The 20,597-nt window shown below is 37.5% G+C and overlaps 1 protein-coding gene across 1 annotated transcript in view; it reads left to right on the forward strand.

The window, feature by feature from the left end:
- LOC131074641 (tripeptidyl-peptidase 2) overlaps positions 1 to 20,597 on the forward strand; it is a 284,234-nt gene that overhangs the window by 108,358 nt on the left and 155,279 nt on the right. Inside the window, exons 17-19 of the mRNA XM_058011296.2 lie at positions 2,386 to 2,564; positions 13,966 to 14,078; positions 14,180 to 14,350. Coding sequence (XP_057867279.2) covers positions 2,386 to 2,564; positions 13,966 to 14,078; positions 14,180 to 14,350 — 463 coding nt within the window. The remainder of the gene's footprint in view (positions 1 to 2,385; positions 2,565 to 13,965; positions 14,079 to 14,179; positions 14,351 to 20,597) is intronic.

Genomic DNA, 20,597 nt, shown 5'->3' on the forward strand with positions numbered 1-20,597 from the left:
AGCTATGGTGCACACAGTATGATTTATACGGCAATTGTAATATCCGAGGTATAATGGACCTATACAATAGAAATGGTGAATTCTATCACTTGCCGTGATAGATCGATAATGATTTCCCCTGTTTAATAATGGAATTACGAAATCGGTAACTATTACCTATAGTAATACTACGAAATCAGATGTATTAAAGTTACTATACGGTGGAATAGTAATTGCTTGAAATCTGGTTATTAATGAATTTTGGCACTCTGTCGGATGGTATATAATATGAACTAGTATGTAATATGTTATATTTCCTATCCCCGGTATCAGGCGATCACGCACCCATAAATAGTTATGCGGTCTGAGATACAAAGTCGCATCTCTTAGAAGAGACGTGACTTTCTAATGGCCACGTCCTCTATATTCTGGCATCCGTAATCGATATGACTTTTAAGAAATGGGCTAATATCCCCATGTGATTTCACAAAAGAAATAAGCATCGTTGAATAGTTAATAATTAATTGATTTAATATTTAGTTACTGCTTTGTCATCAATTTAATAGTTAATAGTTATTCATATCAATTAGAATCTAAATAAATATCTGTTTCTGTTATTGTCTATTGTGAGGGGACAATCTCTGACACATCAGTTTATTTATATTTAATTTAATAATTAACTTTATTTATTGTTTAGGATAATTGCTATCTTATTATATATTGTTTTTCTGAATCTATTTATTATTATATTTGTTTTTTAATTACTTTGTTATTTTGTCAATAATATGATAGTGTAAAATTTATATTATTATAATATTATTTGATAAATATGAAATTAAAATTAATGTTTAACAAATATAAATTATATATTAAATCTTGTTTATTATTATCATTAAGATTTTATTTAGTTCATTTTATTCGTTTATTTGGTTATATATATTTTTTATATTTTAATTGTATTATTATTTATTATTAAATTCTATTTTAAAGCGGGTATTATCATGTTTTGATTGTTGAGATGGGGACATCACATGGAATCCTGTTCTAAGGACATAGGGCAACCTGCTTTTAAAAAGCAACAACTTGTTTTGTTGATGTACTTTTGGGGATTTTATTATTAATTAATGGTTACCATACTATTGAATATGATTACTAGTACTAGCAAGTATCTTGAGAATGGATCATTCACGAATAATTGATGTGTATCTCATGATGGATCATGTAGCACTTAGTACTACAAATCTACCTAAGTTATTGGGCATGGGTGAGTAATGTTCATGACCATGCTTCTTGTGCAGAATATCCGACAAATCTGCCTCAAAAGAGAATGAATCAAATACAAGTTTTGCAACTTCAAATAGCTGAGATAGATTTTTGACCATGAGGAGTGATTAATTTTTAGATACTTCCCTGTATTTGCTTATTATGGGGCTGATAAAAGCCAGATGCAAGTGGTCTAGTGTAGGAGCACTCGGAACTGTCTATAATTTTATAAAGAACAGATTTCTGCTGCATCAGTTAGAATAAACTGTTAATGACTCTAGCAGCTGAATTCAGAAAATAATCTTTGAGGGTGATAGTGATTAAGTCGCCCTTTTAATAGGATATTATTTTTATTATTATATATATATTATATTCCCATGCTCATACCCAAGGGAAAAAAATATTAAGTTGCCCTTTTAATAGGATATTATTTTTATTATTTCCTTAGCTTAATTAATAAAGGGGACATGACATCAACCTAATCCAAAATACAAGCTCTGTAGGCCTGTTGCGGCCACCATCGAATGATCTGACTGGGCTGTGCCAATCTATAAGCGCCAGTGCGTGCCTATTGCTTGAGGCTAGCAACCTTGTTATCTAGTTAAAGGAAATAATTTCCCATCCATTAGGTTTGATATGCCACAAAGAAGAATCTGTGGCTGTGGGCTGTGGTCCCGAGCTTCAAAGACTGCATGTAGTGGAATCCTTTTATTATTGACCAGGACTTCTTGTGACTAAAGTACATTGTGTGTTGACGTTTGATGTTGAGGATATTGCCAATGTTTAGCTGATAGTATTGATTTGACATACTAGGTTATGCAAGTTGGTTTTTTTGTGGTTAAATTAATGTGTTGTTCATTTGGTTGCTAGTCGTGTTATGCTAATGTTTTTCTTTGTTAAATTGTTGTTGCATTGTAATGATATATTTGGTTGAATCCCATGACCTGCAAATATTCTCATCTTTTTAATATAATTTTGAATGTACCAAAATGAAGACATACTGGTGGTAGGTTACAAAATCAAATTTAGAGTATATGAAAAGATAAGGAATTGTTATTGGAAGCTATTTTATTTCTGCATTTCAGTGTAGAGGACCCTATATACTTTGAGATGTGTTTATTTTAATTCAGTTTTTTACTTCAGCATTCTTGTAGATCCAACTTCTCTTTCTGAAGGAGTGCACTACTTTGAAGTCTATGGCATTGATTGTAATGCCCCATGGCGTGGACCTCTTTTTAGAGTACCTGTGACAGTAATGAAACCTTTATACATAAAAAAGAATCTGCCAGCAATTTCTTTTTCAGGCTTGTCCTTTGTAGCAGGTAAGAATTTCTTTTTAGTTTCACTTGTAAAGTTTTTGGATTATTTTTGAAATTGAATTTCACTCCATTTTTTTTGTGAAGTAAGATGGGCTTTATTGTGTGTGAAGTTGGAATCTTTGAGGTTAATTTTCATGTTAAATCTACCGAGGTAATTGTATATACGTTCTACACACACCTTATGTAGAGAAACTCTGTTTTGTGGGTGGTTAATTGTTAACATGTAAATATAAAAAACACAGACTGCTTTTTAGTTCAAGTTGTCAGGGAATGACTAAATTAGTAAATAGTATTTCTGGAAAGCTTTTCAATCATTTTTTCTAGTAACTTAAGTAAGAAACTTTCTGTAACCAAATATTGAATATCCGCTCATGGATATGGGAGTCATTGGCTACCCATCTCAATTAATCTGAGTTATCATTGGTGAATGTTGAAGTTCTTTTCATTGCTCTAGGTAATGTAATGCATCACTATAACTAGCATTTGCACTGCTGGGTGCAAATTTTTTGTTAGTTTATATTGTAGGTGTTATTATGACAAGATTTATAATTGGTAGAAAAATGTAGTTAACCAGTTTGCATGACCTATTAAATATGGCCCATTTACATCACAATGACACTTTTGTTTTTACAATAATGCATGGTAAACTTTTTAACGTGATCGGCGACGCTGGCATGACACGCCCTCCGACTCCATGTGAAATGCTTTTGACCCGGAGCTATGAACCGGCGAGGCCACAAACGGGGGACATCATCCCCACACTTCACTTGTTCAAACCCGTGAGCATAATGGCCCAGTGAAGACACAAGGCTTGCGAGCACAATGGCCCAACAGGGGTTTGAACCTTGGTGGCCGCTTCACCAACGAAGTGTTTTAACTGCGACACTACTTGTCTGAAGACACATCACAATGACACTTAGAAGTGCTGTTGCTAATAAATTTTCAATGCACTTTTTATACTATCATTGGCACATTGTATACATAAAAATTGAACATTGTATCAAAATTCAAACCTTAATATTAATACTTAACTCGAGAATCAAATTGTTTTCAGAATTCATTGTCATTATGCATGTGATATTAAAAAATAGCACACAAGTTATAAACTTTATAACAAAATGACCAAAGGCTACATTGCTGCCATATAGTTTCACTTTCAATTACGATATGAAAATACAAAAAAACAAAGTACACTGCTGCCCCTAATTTGTGTCTTTCAACACTGCATCAAAATCAGAGTCCTTCTCTGAGTCATTCCCATTGTGATGGTCCACCTCATCCAACGAAATGCTGACCAATCCCTTTGGTGTCTCCTCCTCATCAACCTATGTCTTTGGGATCAACATCCCACCATAAAGATGGAGTCTACTGATACTCTGGAGTTTGATGATCTTGAAGTTGAAGAGCACTATGCACGACCACTAGCTTCTCCACTTGTCTACAGGTAAGTCTATTCCTCTTGATCGAGTGGAAAAAGCCAAGTTACCGGTTCGGGTTCGGGGACGCGAACTTGGTTCGTGGGTTCAGGCAATTTTTTTTTCGCCCTTTAGGTTTGTGGGTCGGGTTCGTCCATATATATATATCTATATATTATATGCAAAAATTTATAGAAATATACAAAATTAAGTACATTTAATAGTATGCTACTTCATCATCGATCAATGCCAAATGGCAATTGATAGTTCAAAATTTCAATATTATCATATTATGTCATATGCCATATAATATATATCAATGTATCATATATGTCCAGGTTCACGATTCAAATGAATATCATTACAATTACAAAATTGACAATCAAAAATAATAATTGTCTTCCATCTTCATCATTCATCAAAAGGATCTAGATCAAGATCATCAACATTTCCTTCAAGTTCAAATTCAAAATCATTTGAACCCAAAGCAGTGCCACTCCCACTAGGTACATTAGGTGTAGGTATCTGATCATCATCATTCATGGTGACTCTAGTTAGAACATCAATAGTTGCATCCAATTTGGTGCACTCAAGGGTTACGTCCCAATGCTTTAATGACCCACCCTTGTATTTTTGTTTCTTATGTGTTAGAAGACGCAAATTGGAATGAATATAAACCAAGTCTTATGCTCTTTTTGAAGCCAACCGGTTATGCTACATGGAGTGGATAAAGGAGTATTTACACCAATTACGTTCAGCAGCAGAAGAACTTGCAACTTGTTAAAATTGGAGAGAAAACCAACAAAACTTAAAAATAAACAAGGTTACTGGTAGATGAGGGTACTTGGAGACTCGTACCGATACGAGTACGACTAAATTTAAAAAATAGGAGATGGGGGTACTTCAAGACGCCAATTTTTTTTAATATAATGTAATAATTTGTAGAAAATATCATGACATAGAACTTTGAAAACAAGAATAGTGGTAAAGTTTAACATTAAATTTAAAATTGAACAAAAATTGAAATTAAAATTGCTTATAATACTGGTACCATAGCCAATCTAAGTGGCCTATGCATTAGGAAGTAACTTCCTGGAGACGTTTCCGGTACCGGAGACGGAGACGCATCTACAGTAGGCATCTCAGGGGGTAGGAGACGGGTCTCCGGGTAACATAGAAAATAAATTAAAGAATGTCAGATTTAAAGTCTACAATACAAATGTTCAAAATAAAAAGTTAAAAAAACCTACTTGTGATAGAATCTTGACTGCAAGAGGTTGGAAGAACATATAATATTGACCATGGAGATACTACCATGTAGTAATATCCATTTTGGATTGGTCATTAATGGCACAAGGACTATGACTTCTTCTTGAGATAAACAAACCAAACTCTCTCCTAACACTTTCCATCACTTCAGAATCTATGAAGAGTCTAGCAAATGCCCGCTTGTACCCAATAGCAACTTTAGAATCTCTATATGTTGGAGATCTCCCTGACAAAGAAACTACTTCATCGCTATAGTACTTGGGAGATAATGCATGTGCAAGGAGGTGCATTCACGTGGTCATCTTGTTCCAATGATGAAGAATGATTTTTTCAATCCTTTTGAAAAATACTTCTTTAGGGATATTCTCTTTTTTTGCTATTGTGATTCTGATTTTTTCTATCATGGTGTCCATGCCATCATAGACTTCCCCCAAACATGCTCTCTCTGTATTAGTATACTTGATCATACTCATGATAGGCTCAGTGAAATTCAAGACATATTCCACACGATCCTACCAATTGTCATCTAGGATCAATGACTTAACCTTTTGGGCCCTTTCTGTATTTGATTGCTTCTAAACACCCTATTGGTTACTAATAACCATGGCACTCAATGCCTGTTTCACCTTTGAAATTCGTCTCATCACTATTATATGTGATGCAAATCGGGTCTCAACAACCTAGGTTCATGTAAAAAATATGTCGATAACACATTAAAAAATATTATATACATATTAAACATGGCATAAATAAAATTAAATAGATAAATTAAATTTACCTTCAGTGGTTGCAACTTTGAGAAACTCCTGAAAATGGCTTGTGACATATGGTGGTTTGTCACAAACATTTGGATCTCCTCACCCTATTGGTATATTTCTTTCACCCAATCTATTTGAGTGCGAGTTGCTTGCATCACCAAGTTGAAGGAGTGTATGGTGCATGGTGTCCAAAAAATGTGTGCATATCTTTGCTCAACAAAAGCATCTGCAACCCTACAAACCTTTGCATTGTTTGTGATGACTTAGACAACATTTTCATGACCCACCATATCTATGGAATCAAAGAGGATTCTGGAAATGAACTCTGCATCTTTGTGTTGCCCCTCACAATCAACTACCCTAAAAAATATTCTCTTTGGGGGGATAGTGGAATAAGATTTATTAATGGACGTTTTTTTGCAATCTTTCCATCCATCATAAACAATCGAAAGACTTGATTCAACCCAAGTATCTCTAATCGGTTTGATTGATGTCTGTATAAAATTCTTCTCTCTTGCCAATAAGGTGGTGCACACCTTTTTTGTAATGTCCCCTTTTTGGGATGATATGGTTTATGGTTGGATTAGCCATTTATTGGCCCTCGTAGACTAAGACTGACGATTAGAGGGTCCCAGTTGGCAGTGCGGGAGGCTTATTTCCATTTTGGAGGTCAGGAGTGTTCGGGATTGCTTTTCGTTTGGTTCAGTTTGCTCTTCGTTTGATTTTGTTCCACACACTTACTATTTATAGTACGTTAGTGGTTGATTGAGAGGGACCCTTACTATTTTTAGTAAGGCAGTCAGATGTGTAGTGGATGCAGTTATTAACCCTCCGGTTCAGACGGGATTGAAAAGTAATGAATATTTGAGAAGTTATTAATGTTTAATTGGCCTAAATGATAATTATTTATTAAAAGGTGATAATATAAGTTATAACTTGAGGGTCAATTCATCATGAAAAGGGGGCCATTTGAGGAATTAATTATGAATGCAAATCTTAATGAAATATTAAATGTTTTCCCTAAGTCTTAATGAAATAACATTTTAAATGTTATTAATATGTCTTTTATGGGAAAGCGAGCCTTAAGGAGGAATTAAATGTAAAGGAGGATTTATCCCACATTGAGCGTGGAGATTGATTTGGAGTTTGAGGAGTCTTTATAAACAAACTTTGTCTTCCTTCAAGAGCATGTTATGAGATTATTTCATTGAACCTATTTCTCCATTGTTTCTGGAAATCAGTGACTGGATTGTTCTAAGGACGAAATTCCTTGGAATTTGAAGGTTGGACGAAACCTCAAGTTTCCATGAGAGGTGAACTCACCTTCAGAGTTTGCTGCTGAACTTAATGGTAGAAGTTTTGGTTCAAATAAGAAGGTATGATGCAGATTGAAGGAGGCATGAATAGTAAACTGCTACAGTACCTTACTCTTTCCAAGTGTTTCAAAGATTACTTATTTGTAGATCAGAAGTTTGAAGATTATTGTTGAAGAATATTTGATTGTTGGTTGTGTGCCATTCTTCTTCAGAACTCAACAATCAATGCCTAGCGTCCATGAATAAGGGTTTACCATTGCCACACTGATCTTCAGAATTGCTGATGCTGATTCTTTCATATCAGATTTTCCAGTATTTGACTTCAGTCATTCGGGTATGAAGATTAAAGAATTTTCAATCTTTGTTTGTAGAGCTGAAGTAAATATATTAAAATATTGCATGTTATTGTAATCTGAAACAAAGTGTATCAGACCTGATTTGCATTGTTATCAGACCTGATATGGTGGCAATAAAAATTCATTTGAAGGGTTGAATGTTCATTATTTGTTTATTCAAGTTATCGGTTATCTTTTCTGTGTATTGGTATATGTTTTGGAATTGCAAATTATTCAAATACAAACAAAACAAACACATATAGACTCAAAAAATCAGAACTTAGGCATTGCATGCCAACCATTTGACGAAATGTCAAAAAGGTCAAAACTAAGTTTTCGGAGCAGAACTAGTAAGAGTTCTTACATTTTCATACCCAGGACTTGTGAAAACAGAAGGGGCACTATTGATTGCCGCCCCCATCTCTTGCCAATATGGTGATCTCACCAAGTTGAAAGGAAGACCTATAATGCCCCTTACTAGGAGGTTGCCTGTTTCCCAATGAATTATCACACATTACATTACATTTTTATATTGCAATCCATATTTCTTGATCTTTTGCATGAATTAGTATTCATAAGTTCATAACACATTCGACATTCATTACATTAAGTCCTACCTTAACTTCTTCCCTAATCCTAATGAGGGATGGGGTTTACCGTCATAGGGCGCTGACACCACCTACAAGGAGGCTCCCTCTAGGCCCAAGACTACGTCCCTACCCATCTTGGGCTCGTCATCACTTGTGATGGGTTTACTCGCCTTTCCCTACACACACAAACCTATCCACTCGTAGGGCATAGTAGATGAATTAAGATTAGGCCACTAATATAATAGCCTATGTGTTATGAATGCACAAGTACATAAATTAAATTAAATATACATTTGATATCTCTAAATTGTAATTCTTAGTACAATGCTCCCTTAGAATTGCGTTTATGTCATATTAATTAATATATATACATTGACTTATATTGTATATTCATTGATTATTCCTGCGAACAGAATGTAGGAATTAATGCATGATGTATATTGTGAATTCATCGATTATTATTCCTTAGTGTATATTATTAATAATGTTTCTGATATATATTATTTGTTATAGTATTTCAGATTATAAACAGTTGTTCTCTATCCATATTATTCCATATCCATATGAATTCCAAGTAATTACTTGGTATTAAGTGAGATATGTTCGTAACAACTATGACCACAGCAGTGAGGGTCGAACCTTTTTTGACCTGAAGTTTCACGCAATATTCATCTCCTCAATACATACACTACTCCCTTAACTTCCATGCTGGAAACAACCTTCCTCCATTAATGTAAAGACATGATCCTTTCAAAGGTTACACATGTTTAGGGAGACGTGTCTAATGTTATCAATGGAACAAACCATAGTGACAATGATTCATCTTAATTAATATCTAAGGTTAAGAACGTCTAGGTGCACCCCTTCCCTTAACACATTTGTTAATGCTAATCATTACTAATTCTAATTGATCAGGTAATATGACTTTTCCAAATATTTTTAATTAAATAGCAATATAAATAAGCAATTAAATATTATTAAACAAATAAATATTACTAATGATTAAATAGGATATAACTAAATATCACCATGGAGCAAACACATTACTATTGAACAAATTTTACAGATCAGTCTACTATGCTCCTATAGGCGATGAAATGAATGATCTTGGTGACTGAATCAATACGGTGTCATGACGAGACCATTGGCATAGATGCAACGTGCAATTTTTTGCTTTGCAACATCTCTTGCTTCCATTTTAAATGCCCTATCCAATGGGCCTCTTTTGCGGGAATTTTTTTGATTTTCTACTTCATCTTGCATAGAGGGCATCTCCAAGAAAGGATCATGGGAGGTCTTTTCTAGTAGTGGATGATCTTTGGGTAAAGTCATTGCTTTTTGGCTTGCAGATGGATTATCTCCTAGTTTTTCTAGCTTGGTAAACTTCTTGTTCTCTAATGAATCCTGCTATTTGTGTTGCAGACAACCCTTGCTCATTTGGCCCTACACACATTTTAATCCCTTTCCCAGTAGGGCCACAAAAGTGATGTCTCACTCATTAATACGAGCACCTATAATTTGTTTTATTAAAATTACAATTCCATTCATATCCCCCACCTCTTGGAAGTTGTTGAAGCATTGTAGTATAATTCCATAAAGGGGATCCTCTATCAACTTAAATTTTTCGTTTTTGAGCCTTGAAACCCCCACCCACTGAGCTCAAACTTATTGCCATTGTGATTTTTTTGCTGTTATAAGAAATTAAACATTTTAAAATTAGAAAAAAAAATAAAAAAATGCAAGATTACACAATGTAAAAGCTAATGAAAGTATGAAAAAACCTTATAAAAAATAGTAGAACTTTATCTTTTTCTAGAAAAAAAAAAAAATCGAAAAAATTCGTTAAAAGACCTTAGATGCTTGAATTTCCTTTGTGCAAGCTCTTCTCCTTCCTGAAGCACTCCATGAATGCTCTCCTTCGAAAATATCCGCCTGCCCTTCAAAATGCCAAAAGTAAAACAAAAGAGAATGAATGAGGAAATGAGCATCTTTTATGTTGTTATGATGTTATAGGGGGTGGATTAGGGTTTTATTTTAAAAAAGGTGATTTTTTATGTTTTTTAAGTCACTTTTAAGTGACTTGTGGGGTAGCACTCTTGGGTTCTTTGGGGTGCGGCCCAGGTGCACCCTAGGGGCCTCGGGTTCTTTGTGGGTTTGCGTACATGGATCCATAAAGAACTTGAGGCCCTTGGGGTGCACTTGGGCCACACCCGATGCGAACTTGAACCCATGCGGACAGGGTCCGGACATGGGGCATAGGAGGGCCTAACCCAATAGCTCAAGGAGAAAGCTATATGTGGACCAATTCCTCTTTGCAATAGAGGAACTAACAACCTGTGCAAGGAGGCGAGAGGCAAGCATCTTCAATTGTGTTGTATCCTTGCCATTCCATGTCCACCATGAAATAGGGTCAGTTTAAGCTAATATAGCTGTATCCAACAAAAACCTTGCTTGTGGTCTACTGTATGTTGGACCACAAAGATTTGTGAAGTCAAGGAATAGTGTGTGAAGTATTGAATGCTCCTCCTCTGAATACATCTTATTATAGGCCTGCATTAGCCCATGTAAAATCTCTTCATCGTCACTTGGAGGCAACCTTACCTCTGTTGTTGCATATCATTTGGGATTCAGAGCAAAGGCTACCATATGAAGTGAGCTATTCATTGGTTTCCACCTCCGCATCACAATGGGCTTAATATGTTACTCATATAATCTCAATGTATGATCCTTAGCCAAAATTGTTCTCTTTATCTTCCCAAGCATGCTGTCAAATGTCTCATATCTCTGTCCGTATCAATATATCTAATGGCATCTTCAATAGGTGAGATGAAAGAGAAAACATATTTGCAAAATGCAAACAAAAGCTTCAAAAGAATTAACTGACAAGTTAATTGATATCTTAGAAACTTTAAAAGTTGGATCATTGAACAATAAAATAAAAAATATTAAAATCAGAAACTTAGTATGAAAATTAGCAATTTAATATTTGATTTTTAATAAAATGAGCAATGTCTTACCTCATAGTGGACCACCAATCATCATCAAGGATTTTTTGTTTGATGGATTTTCCTTTAGTAGAGTTTGAATTAGGTCATGTACTCCACTCTAAACTCACCATCATCAATTGTAGAGGCTCATGCACCTCAAGCATCCTCTCTAACAAAATGAAATAACTTGCATATCTTATCTCAACAGGTTTGAGGAACTCCTTTGAAAATGTTTTGAAGGGAGCAAGGTGTGGTGGTTGCAAATGAACATTTGAATGTCTCTAACATCTACCATCACTTGCTTGATCCAATCTATTTTCCCTATGTCTTTCAATGCATTATTCAACGCATGAATACAACATGTGGTCCAAAAGATGTGCTTGTAAGCAGCCTTCACCATCAAACTAACCAATTTGCACACACGCGTTGAATTGGTGACCACTTGTACCACATTTGGGGCCCCAACCTCGTCTATGGCATCTCTCAAAAGGCTAAACATGAAGTTTGTGTCTATACGCTTCCCTAAGCAATCCACGACTCTAAAAAAATAGGAGCCAACAAGGCATGAGACTATGAAATTGATGAGTGGCCAATGTCTAATATCAGTCCACCCATCCATCACAATACAACAACCTGTCTTGATCCAAGTTTGCCTCATATCCTCCGTTAGCAAATTAACCTTGGAATAGTCATTGTCTAGGAGGGTAGTGCATAGCTTATGATCTCTACAGGGTACGAATGAGGGATCCATAGAGGCTACATCTTTGATCATTTGTTTGAAATAAGAGGAATAGGCCATATGAAATGGGATGGCATGAACAAAAATGAATTTGGAAATGGAAGACTTTGTTGCATCTCATGCTTGCACATTAAACATAGCTTCAATTGTCTTTGGCTTCTCACCACCACTAATCTTCCTCTTTCCTGTTGTGGCAGCTTCACTACTACCAAGTACCAACCGTGGATGGCATAGGCATTGATGATTGTGCACTTGCAAAAGAATGTGCCGGCATTGTCACCCCTTGAGGCCTCATTTCTGCCTCCATGTGCAATCTGTCACTCTATCTTCTCATGTTCTTTTATTTATGTACAAACTTTTACTCCGTGGCCTGTAACACGTAGAAATGAGTCTGTACCCCTGTGTAGCTGACTCTAAAGTCTTTCTTGCAGATGTGACAAGGCCACACCCTACTCGCCCTTAATTTTTTTTTCCTTTTTTATCCACAGGTGTAAAATATTGGAGGAGTTCTTTTTTTTTTGTTATTAGGGCCCTTTGCATATCTTTCTAAGGTTTTTGAAGTGCGCACTTAAATGGATTTAGTTGCTGTCCACTACCACCCTCAACACTTGTATTTACTTCAATTTCTTCCACTTTATTGTCACCACTACTACCATCTCACTGCTGCTCGTGTTTTTTTTTTGAGATTGAATGCAACTTTAAACTGAAGTGCAAAAAAAAAATAAATAAAAAAAATTTGACATTTCATGCTTCAAGCTTTGAAAATAAATTGAAAAACATAAAATAAAGGGATAAATGATTTACCTCTTTGAAAAAATTGCAGTCTCATTGCCCTAGATTCAATCTCTTTTGTAGCTAGCTCCTTCTGTCCCTTCTCAAAAGAAGTTCTCCCTTCAGACCCTGCTGCTCGTCTTTTTTTGTCACACAGCAATTTTGAAATGAAACAAAATGAAACTCTATTCCTCCTCTAGGGTGAGCTGGAACGAGGGGCCCTACTTAGAAAGTAAAAAAATGATTTTTTTTAAAACATTGAGCTTCATGTTGGGGACATTCGGTTGTCCCCAAGATAGTCAGGGGACATCACAAATGTCCCCTGCTGACCTCTGGACGAGCGGATGCCTTTGACGCGAGGTTGGGCATCCCTTGTGATTAGGGATGTTTCTTTCAAATTTTTGCTCAAAGGGGATGGCTCGGGGACATCCCCGAAGCGTCCCTCTGTCCTCGGGCCCTCCCGGAAATGTGGAGGGTTCAAATAGGCCCATGGACATGGCCCTTGGTAAGCTTGGTAATTATTACTAATTTAAATTAGAAAACATGTCATTAGTGTAAAGAGGCTCATTGAAGTAATCTTGGAGATGAATAAAAAACGTATAAATCAAATTCCACATAAATAATAAATTTAACAAAAAGGGCCTATGAAAGTGTTCACTGCTTAACATAAATGTATGAGAGAGTTGTAATTGGGCTCATCTCCACATTGGTAATAATTGTGACACAAGGGTGAATTGTAAGGCATTTCATTCTATAAAAGATTTGTCAGTGGAGAAAGAGTCTAGAGGATGCAGATCCCATGTTGGCAAATGCATATAGGTACTTGTATGCTAAGTTGGTACTCTTGCCTTGTAGTTATTATTGATACAAGTGAAAAAATGTCGTTAGTGTAATGATCAGTAATTGAAGATATCTTAGAGATAACTAAAAATCACGGGTAAAGTCTCACAGAATTAACAATCTAAGTTGTAAGTTGTTGCTAAGATGGAGGAGGTTGAGTAATCTCAATCAGGGATGTTATTTAATCTCCTTAATAACATCCATAGGAACCACTTGGATATTTTTGATATAATTTTATGTGCAAGTCAATTTATAAACATTGCATTTACTTGACTACTTTGTGGAAGTTCAATTTATAAATATTGTGTCTATGTGAATGCTCTGTGCTTAAGTTATGCAAAAAAGTTATGTCATATTGATACATCTCTATTATTGTAATAACAGGCCACATTGAGCGAAGATTTATTGAAGTTCCTATTGGCTCTACCTGGATAGAGGCTACCATGCGGGCTTCTGGTTTTGACACTCCTCGCAAGTTTTATGTTAATACTGTTCAGGTTTGACATCATTATTGGCACCCAAGGATTGCCCTTTTAGGAGGAAATTTTGTATTCCTCGTCTAACTGTATTGTTGACGTTTTCATTTACACATTTCCAGATTTGTCCTAAATGTCGACCCATTCAATGGGGAAGTTTTGTGACATTTACTTCTCCATCATTGAAAAGCTTCACTTTTCGAGTTGAAAGCAGTCGAACTATAGAAATTACTATAGCTGAGTTCTGGTCCAGCGGAAATGGCAGTCACATGACAACAATTGTAGATTTGGAGGTATGCCTATTGAAAGGAAATTATCTCCGTATTATACCTTATTAAGATATAATTTAGTTCTTTTGTAATCAATCGGTTTTTTTTTGTTTGTTTTTGATTTTAAAAAAAGCACAGAGTGCATTTCCAGATGCATTGTTTTTAATTAAAAGAGAAAGCACAGAGAGCATTTGCAGATGTATTGTCTTTCTCCTAGAAGCAATTTTGGGAATGCTTGGACTTATTAGAATCTTTGGCGTATCCTGTTTCCTGTCATAGTCTGACACTTAAACTCTCAAATGAAAGTAGAATAATGAGAAAAATCCTTTATTTACTGTTCTACTGAGAGTAGAATTATGACAACAATTGTAGATTTGGAGGTATGTCTGTTGAGAGGAATTCATCTCAGTAGTATACCTTATTGAGATTTGATTAATTTCTTGTTTAATTAATCAGTTTAATTTCTTTTGTTTTTGATTAAAAAAGAAAAAGTACAGAGAGCATTTCCAGGTGCATTCTCTTTCTCCTTGTAGCTTTTTAGGGAATTCTTGGACTGATTAGAGTCCTTTGTGCTATGCTGTTTCCTGTGATAGTCTGATACTTAAACTTTCAAATGAAAATAGAATTATGAGACATAATTTATTTGCTATTCTACTTGCTTCAACAAATGACACTATTAAAGAGAGATGCTTGTTGTCGAAAAGTCGGTAACATATTGCAAACAAAAGAGTCTAGACAATAAACTCATAAATTTTACCTTGTAAAAACCTCTAAGAGGAAAGACCAGTTTTGGTGGTGGCTACTGCACATGTACCATAAAATTATTATAAAGTTGGCTAGTACAATGAGATGCTGGGGATACAATCTGCCTGTCTTCCCAGTTGGTTGCATACCGGATTGTCAAGTCTCCAATTACAACTATGAACAACTGAATTCTTCTTTCATTTTGATCAATATTCTGTCTTGCCTCTAATGTATCTAAATACATTGTCTACCCTTATATGTGGTTGCCGGTGGTGCTGAAGATCTCCCTGAGTTCCTGGGGAGATACTCCCAAAGTTGGAAGTAGAAAGGATGACTGTTTCTTTCAGTTTCTGGTTTTCAATGGTTGGGGATCACAATCACAGGTGCAGTTTTGGCTCAGTTCAATCTTGCAGATATGGGTTTGACCATCCAAGTGCATGTTTGACCTATGTGTTTTTGTTACCGATAATTTCCTTGATTCATCTTCCTTATCATGTTTTCAATTTTTTCCTGATCGCTGTGAACCAGTCTATGATAGGCAGCAGTGATGCAAAACCAAAGGCAGCAATTCTGATCTTTGCCTACTTATAACCTTGATACCTTAGATTTGCTTGCATGTTAAATCCTATGTTACTGGTTCATACCTGCAGACCTCTGGATCCTGGTTCAATCCACTCTGGGGCTGAATACTAGTTTGGTGTGGGTGGGGATATGTCTTTTTGATGGTTTTCAGCCTGTGGGTTCATCTTGGAGGAACCTAGGTGAACTCATGTTGAAACTGAGAGCATTTGTTGAGAACGTGCAGCGAGCCCAACTTCAGTTTGATGTGTGTGTGTGTAATTGCTTTAGCCATTAGACTTTGATTTGTGTGCAAGGCTTTAAGCCTGCAGACAGAAATCATCCTCTTTCCAAAATAGTATGACACCCTAGGTGCCTTCAGTATATATATAAACTCCCATTCAATCCACCTATTGAATATTTTCAGCACCAAATGAAACCAGGGTTTTCGTCCTATCTCGAAATCCTTTGTAGCTAAATGTTGATCCTTGGATAGAACCACACTGATGATGGTAGAGGGATTTCATTCTTAGCTTCAGACTTTCAGGCTTTTGTCCGTTAGGCAATCATTGGGGTTTTTGTTCCGCTTGTAGAAATCTGGCCACAAGCACAAACCTCCTAAGGAGAAAAATACTATGCTCCCGGGTGATGCATCCCCTACCCCTAGAAGGCCCATTTCCTATAGGGGACGTCCAAGAAATGTCCCCTCCCATCCCCTTTTCATGCCGTAAATCAGAAACATTTCATTTTGAACAACGTTAGAGAATGGCTAGCCATCCTAAGACGGCCAAGGGATGCTCAGATGTCCCTTGATTGTCTCAGGGATGGTTGGCCGTACTGTACAACCCAACAACATGTGGGATGAGTTTTTTAATTAATAAATCCACATTTTAAAATGAATAATTGGGGTGGGCAGGCCCACAAGGACCTCCCATCCTTCCTTTTAAACAAAACCTAAACTTATTTCGCCTATCAAAACAACAGAAAAGAAAAAACTCTATTTTAACATTTGCAAACTTGTGTTGAAGAGCAGCACCCCTTTACACAAAATTTACCTATCAAAACAACAAAAAAGGAAAAAACTCCGTCATTTTACATTTGCAAACTTTTGTTGAACATCAGCAAGAGAAGAGAAGCAAGTGGTCAAGGAGAGAACAACAGTTCAAAGTGGAGATTTGGGCATCAAATCTACTACATTAGAGGTAAGTTCTTCATCTTACATTTGTTTTTGCAATTTGTTTAGCATGTTTTAAAAGTTTTTTTGAAAATTTTCAATGGTTAGAGGGGGCATTATGAGTTTATTTATTTATTTATTTGAATTTGCAAACTCTCTTTGAAATTCTTACAATTTTTTTTTATGAGTAGCAATGAGAGTAGTGATGGTGAGGAGGTTGAATTTCAGATGTAAAAAAGTAGACCTAGATCTTATAGAAGTATGGCAGCTATTAGGGGTTCTTCAAGGAATGGGAGTGTAGTAGGATTTACAGATTCAAACTCATTTGAATGTATGTTTGAACTCCTCAAAACCTATGCAAACGGCCCATTTAACCCCAAGAAACCTCTATTACAATTTGCATCAAGAGTTGATAAAAATAAGAAAAAAATGTAGGGGGGAGTATAGTATGGCATTGCCATATGTGCAAAAAAGAATATAGGGGCTACTAAATGAAAGTTCATTGCCATCTTTTGTGGATAGGTTGACAAGGGGTGAAAGGTTGTGAAAAAATAACTCCAGTTGAGAAGATTGAGGTGACTATATTGCTTATGGAAGGGGAGGCAAAAAATAAAGGGATTCCATTGGAGAGTTTGCAGTCTAGTGTGTCATTGCCTACAGGATTCATGGATGTTGGATTTTGTTAGGTGGAAAACAAAATAATACATTTTGGTTATGCTTTTAATAATATTTTGTTATGTATGGGTTCCCGTAGGAGTTAGTGTTACTTATGACGGTTGGTACCTCAGCCAACCGCTAAATATTATATATATTGCCATGTAAGGGAACCCAGGTAGGAATGATCATGTACTAAAGTTCTGGAATAAAATAAAAGACATATCTTCTACCACTTTGTGTGATTTGAATTATGTTCTGAGTGCATTTGAATTCTCCGTTTATATGTTCTGTGTATGTTGCAACTCTCTGTTTATTCCGAGAACTTAAAGCTCATACTCATCGTAGGGAGTAAACATTTTGGTGCCGTTGCCGATACGAATTTTGGAGATCAATATGGTGGCAGGCGGTAACCACTAATGGGCTGACCATTTGATCAACAATTGATTGTTATTGATAGTGATACACACGAAGAAGTTACGCAAGCGGAAGCACGGGGGATCAACTGATGGAAGATCTGGTGGACTTGTGGGAAGTTTTGGGCACCCAATATGTGCAAAGGGAAGCTCGGGAGAGAGCGGTCTCTCAAGGCATGGTATGTGGCAAAATCATGGTCAATCCTGCCGTATTTGATCTCCTTGGGAGTCTGCCGAGGTTGTTGGCACGAAACCTCATCAAATGGCAAGAGCAGAGAGAAGAAGCTAGCCGTGAACATCGTCGATAGCAAATCCTGTAGCGGTACGAAGAACGGAGCCGTAGGGAAGAGGAAGAGAGGGATACGAGCAGATGCCATACCCCTGGCAATTAATGCCCTTGCGTCCAAACAAAGACTGACGACATACTGGTACCAACATAGAGGTAGGCGACGAGTCGGTATGGAGATCCCTACGTATCAGAGAACAAAGTGAACAGAGACATCGGCTGAGGGAAATTGCTAAAGGCTTGGAGAGTCCGGAAAGAGAGAGCAAGAGTTGGAGTTTGAGTTGGACTCGTAGTCGGGAGAGGCAAAAACCGTGTATGTGGAACTAGTTGGTAGAGGTTGCGAAGAACCTACCACTTCCAGGAGTAGTGGAGGAAGATCTCGCCAACCAGGCCGCTCACTCGACGTCGAGTGAAGAATCTAGAATTCAGTCTGAGAGCGATCCGTCCGAGCAATCCGAACTTGATGAAGTAGTAGTATGGGACCTTGAGGGGGAGGGTTCCGATATTTTTGAAACCACTCTGTACAGAATTGGGAACTTGTCTCTGGTGGAGCAATCAAAAATAGGAGGGTTGGAGTCAAAGACCCCAAGAAGGAGAAAGCACAAAAGCGAAGGTGACCAAGGTGCAAAAGACGCGTAGAAAGCTCGCACGTGTGCGGGAGTGCAAGAGAGGCACCAAAACGTGAAGAGTAGAACGGTCTATTCTGGTCGAACACACACAGTGCCTTCCAGGCCGTACATAGTACCCTTCAGGCCGCACACAGTACCTTCTAGGCACCGCCACCGCATAACACCTCCAAGGCAAAGACAATGTTGCAGAACACGGAAAAACAAAAGCTCTCGAGATTCATGGGTGACAGGTCGGAGGATTCCGTATGACACTGCAAAACATGTGTAACCATATGGGAGGCGAATGACCAAGATGACCAAGATTACTGGTTGAAAGCGTTCCCAGCCACTCTCTAGGGGATCGCGATTGACTGGTATATGGACCTTGATGCCCAACTCAAAACAAGTTGGAATGCTTTGAAGAAGGCCTTCCAGGAGGATTTCAAACTCTTGAGGGATGATAATGAGATTGTGGCAAAAATCTATAGTACTAAGCAAGGCAAAAGTGAAAGTGTCCGGGCCTACAACCGTAGGCTGAAGGAGTTGCTAAACAAGATGGAGAATTAGCCGGTCGATGGGTTGAAGAAAAGATGGTTTGTGGAGGGACTCGTACCGTCCTTGAGAAGAAAGATGAAGGTGGTCCCTCCATCATCATATGAGGAGGCCTACAACAGAGCAATGGATATTGAGAGTGAAAGCAAAACATCAAAATGGAAGAGGAGGGCCAGCGACGATGACTGTACGGATGAAGATAGTGATGGCAAGTCCAAGATCGTACAGGCCCTCCATAGGGACATGATGTGGATGATATGAGGGAGTTGAAAGCTGACAAGGAGAATGGCAAAGAGGGTAAAGAACTCTGGTGTACTGATTGCAAGACAGAAGGTCTTACTAAGGGAACATGCCCACATAAATCTTTTTGCGACATCTGTTAGGTGCTGGGAAAATTCCATCAAGGAATGCTTGTACAATCTAAAAACACGGAGCACACAAGTGCTCTTCACCCAACCCGAGCAAACCACTCTGCTAGCCACACCACCCAAACTGCCAACAAACTTCGATGCTTCACTAGGGGGATATCGCAAGAATTGGCGAGGGAATAATCGATCCAATACTAACAGGCCAAGAAGTAAAATCCAGTACGATGCGAAAGGGTGACCTATGATTCAATGCCGCAAATGTAATGAATGGGGCCACTTTGCTCGGTAGTGTCAGAGTGGGAACAATAATGGAAGTTTGCTGTGCAAGTGGTGCAGCCCTGAGAACCATGAGGACACTGACTGCCCAAAACAGAAAGGGGTGAATATGTTGGACGTCAAGGAGCCAGATGAGGAGGTACTGGCAATTACAAGATTGCAGAGAAAAAAAGCTGTGTATCCTTAATCCCCATACGGAGAAAGAAAGGCTCCAGGAGGTAAAGGTTGATGTTGAATGGGCGATGGCAGAGGAACGACGGGCTTCACATATCGCTGCCAGTACTCCACTTCGATCAGGGTTCGGAAAACCATAATCAAACAGATGTTGCGAGCCACCGTACCTGTATGGGTATCTAATCTTCTACAAACAATGCCATAATTGAGGATGGCTCTTACAAATGTGGTTGGTGACAACACCATCGACCAGGAACACCATCAGATGGCAACAAAACCATCTGGCACAGACCCCATGACAGAACCATCTGGCACGTTTGCCACAAACCCCATGTTGCTCACTGTGAGTATCGGTCGGATGCCGATCGTGGTGGAAATGGAGATAATGGGACAAAAGTTGACGAACACAATCATGGATGGCGGCTTCATGGTGAACGTACTGCCAGAGGAGAAATGGAGGG

This window comes from Cryptomeria japonica, chromosome 4, assembly GCF_030272615.1.
Source record: "Cryptomeria japonica chromosome 4, Sugi_1.0, whole genome shotgun sequence".
NCBI classification, from domain to species: Eukaryota; Viridiplantae; Streptophyta; class Pinopsida; order Cupressales; family Cupressaceae; genus Cryptomeria; species Cryptomeria japonica.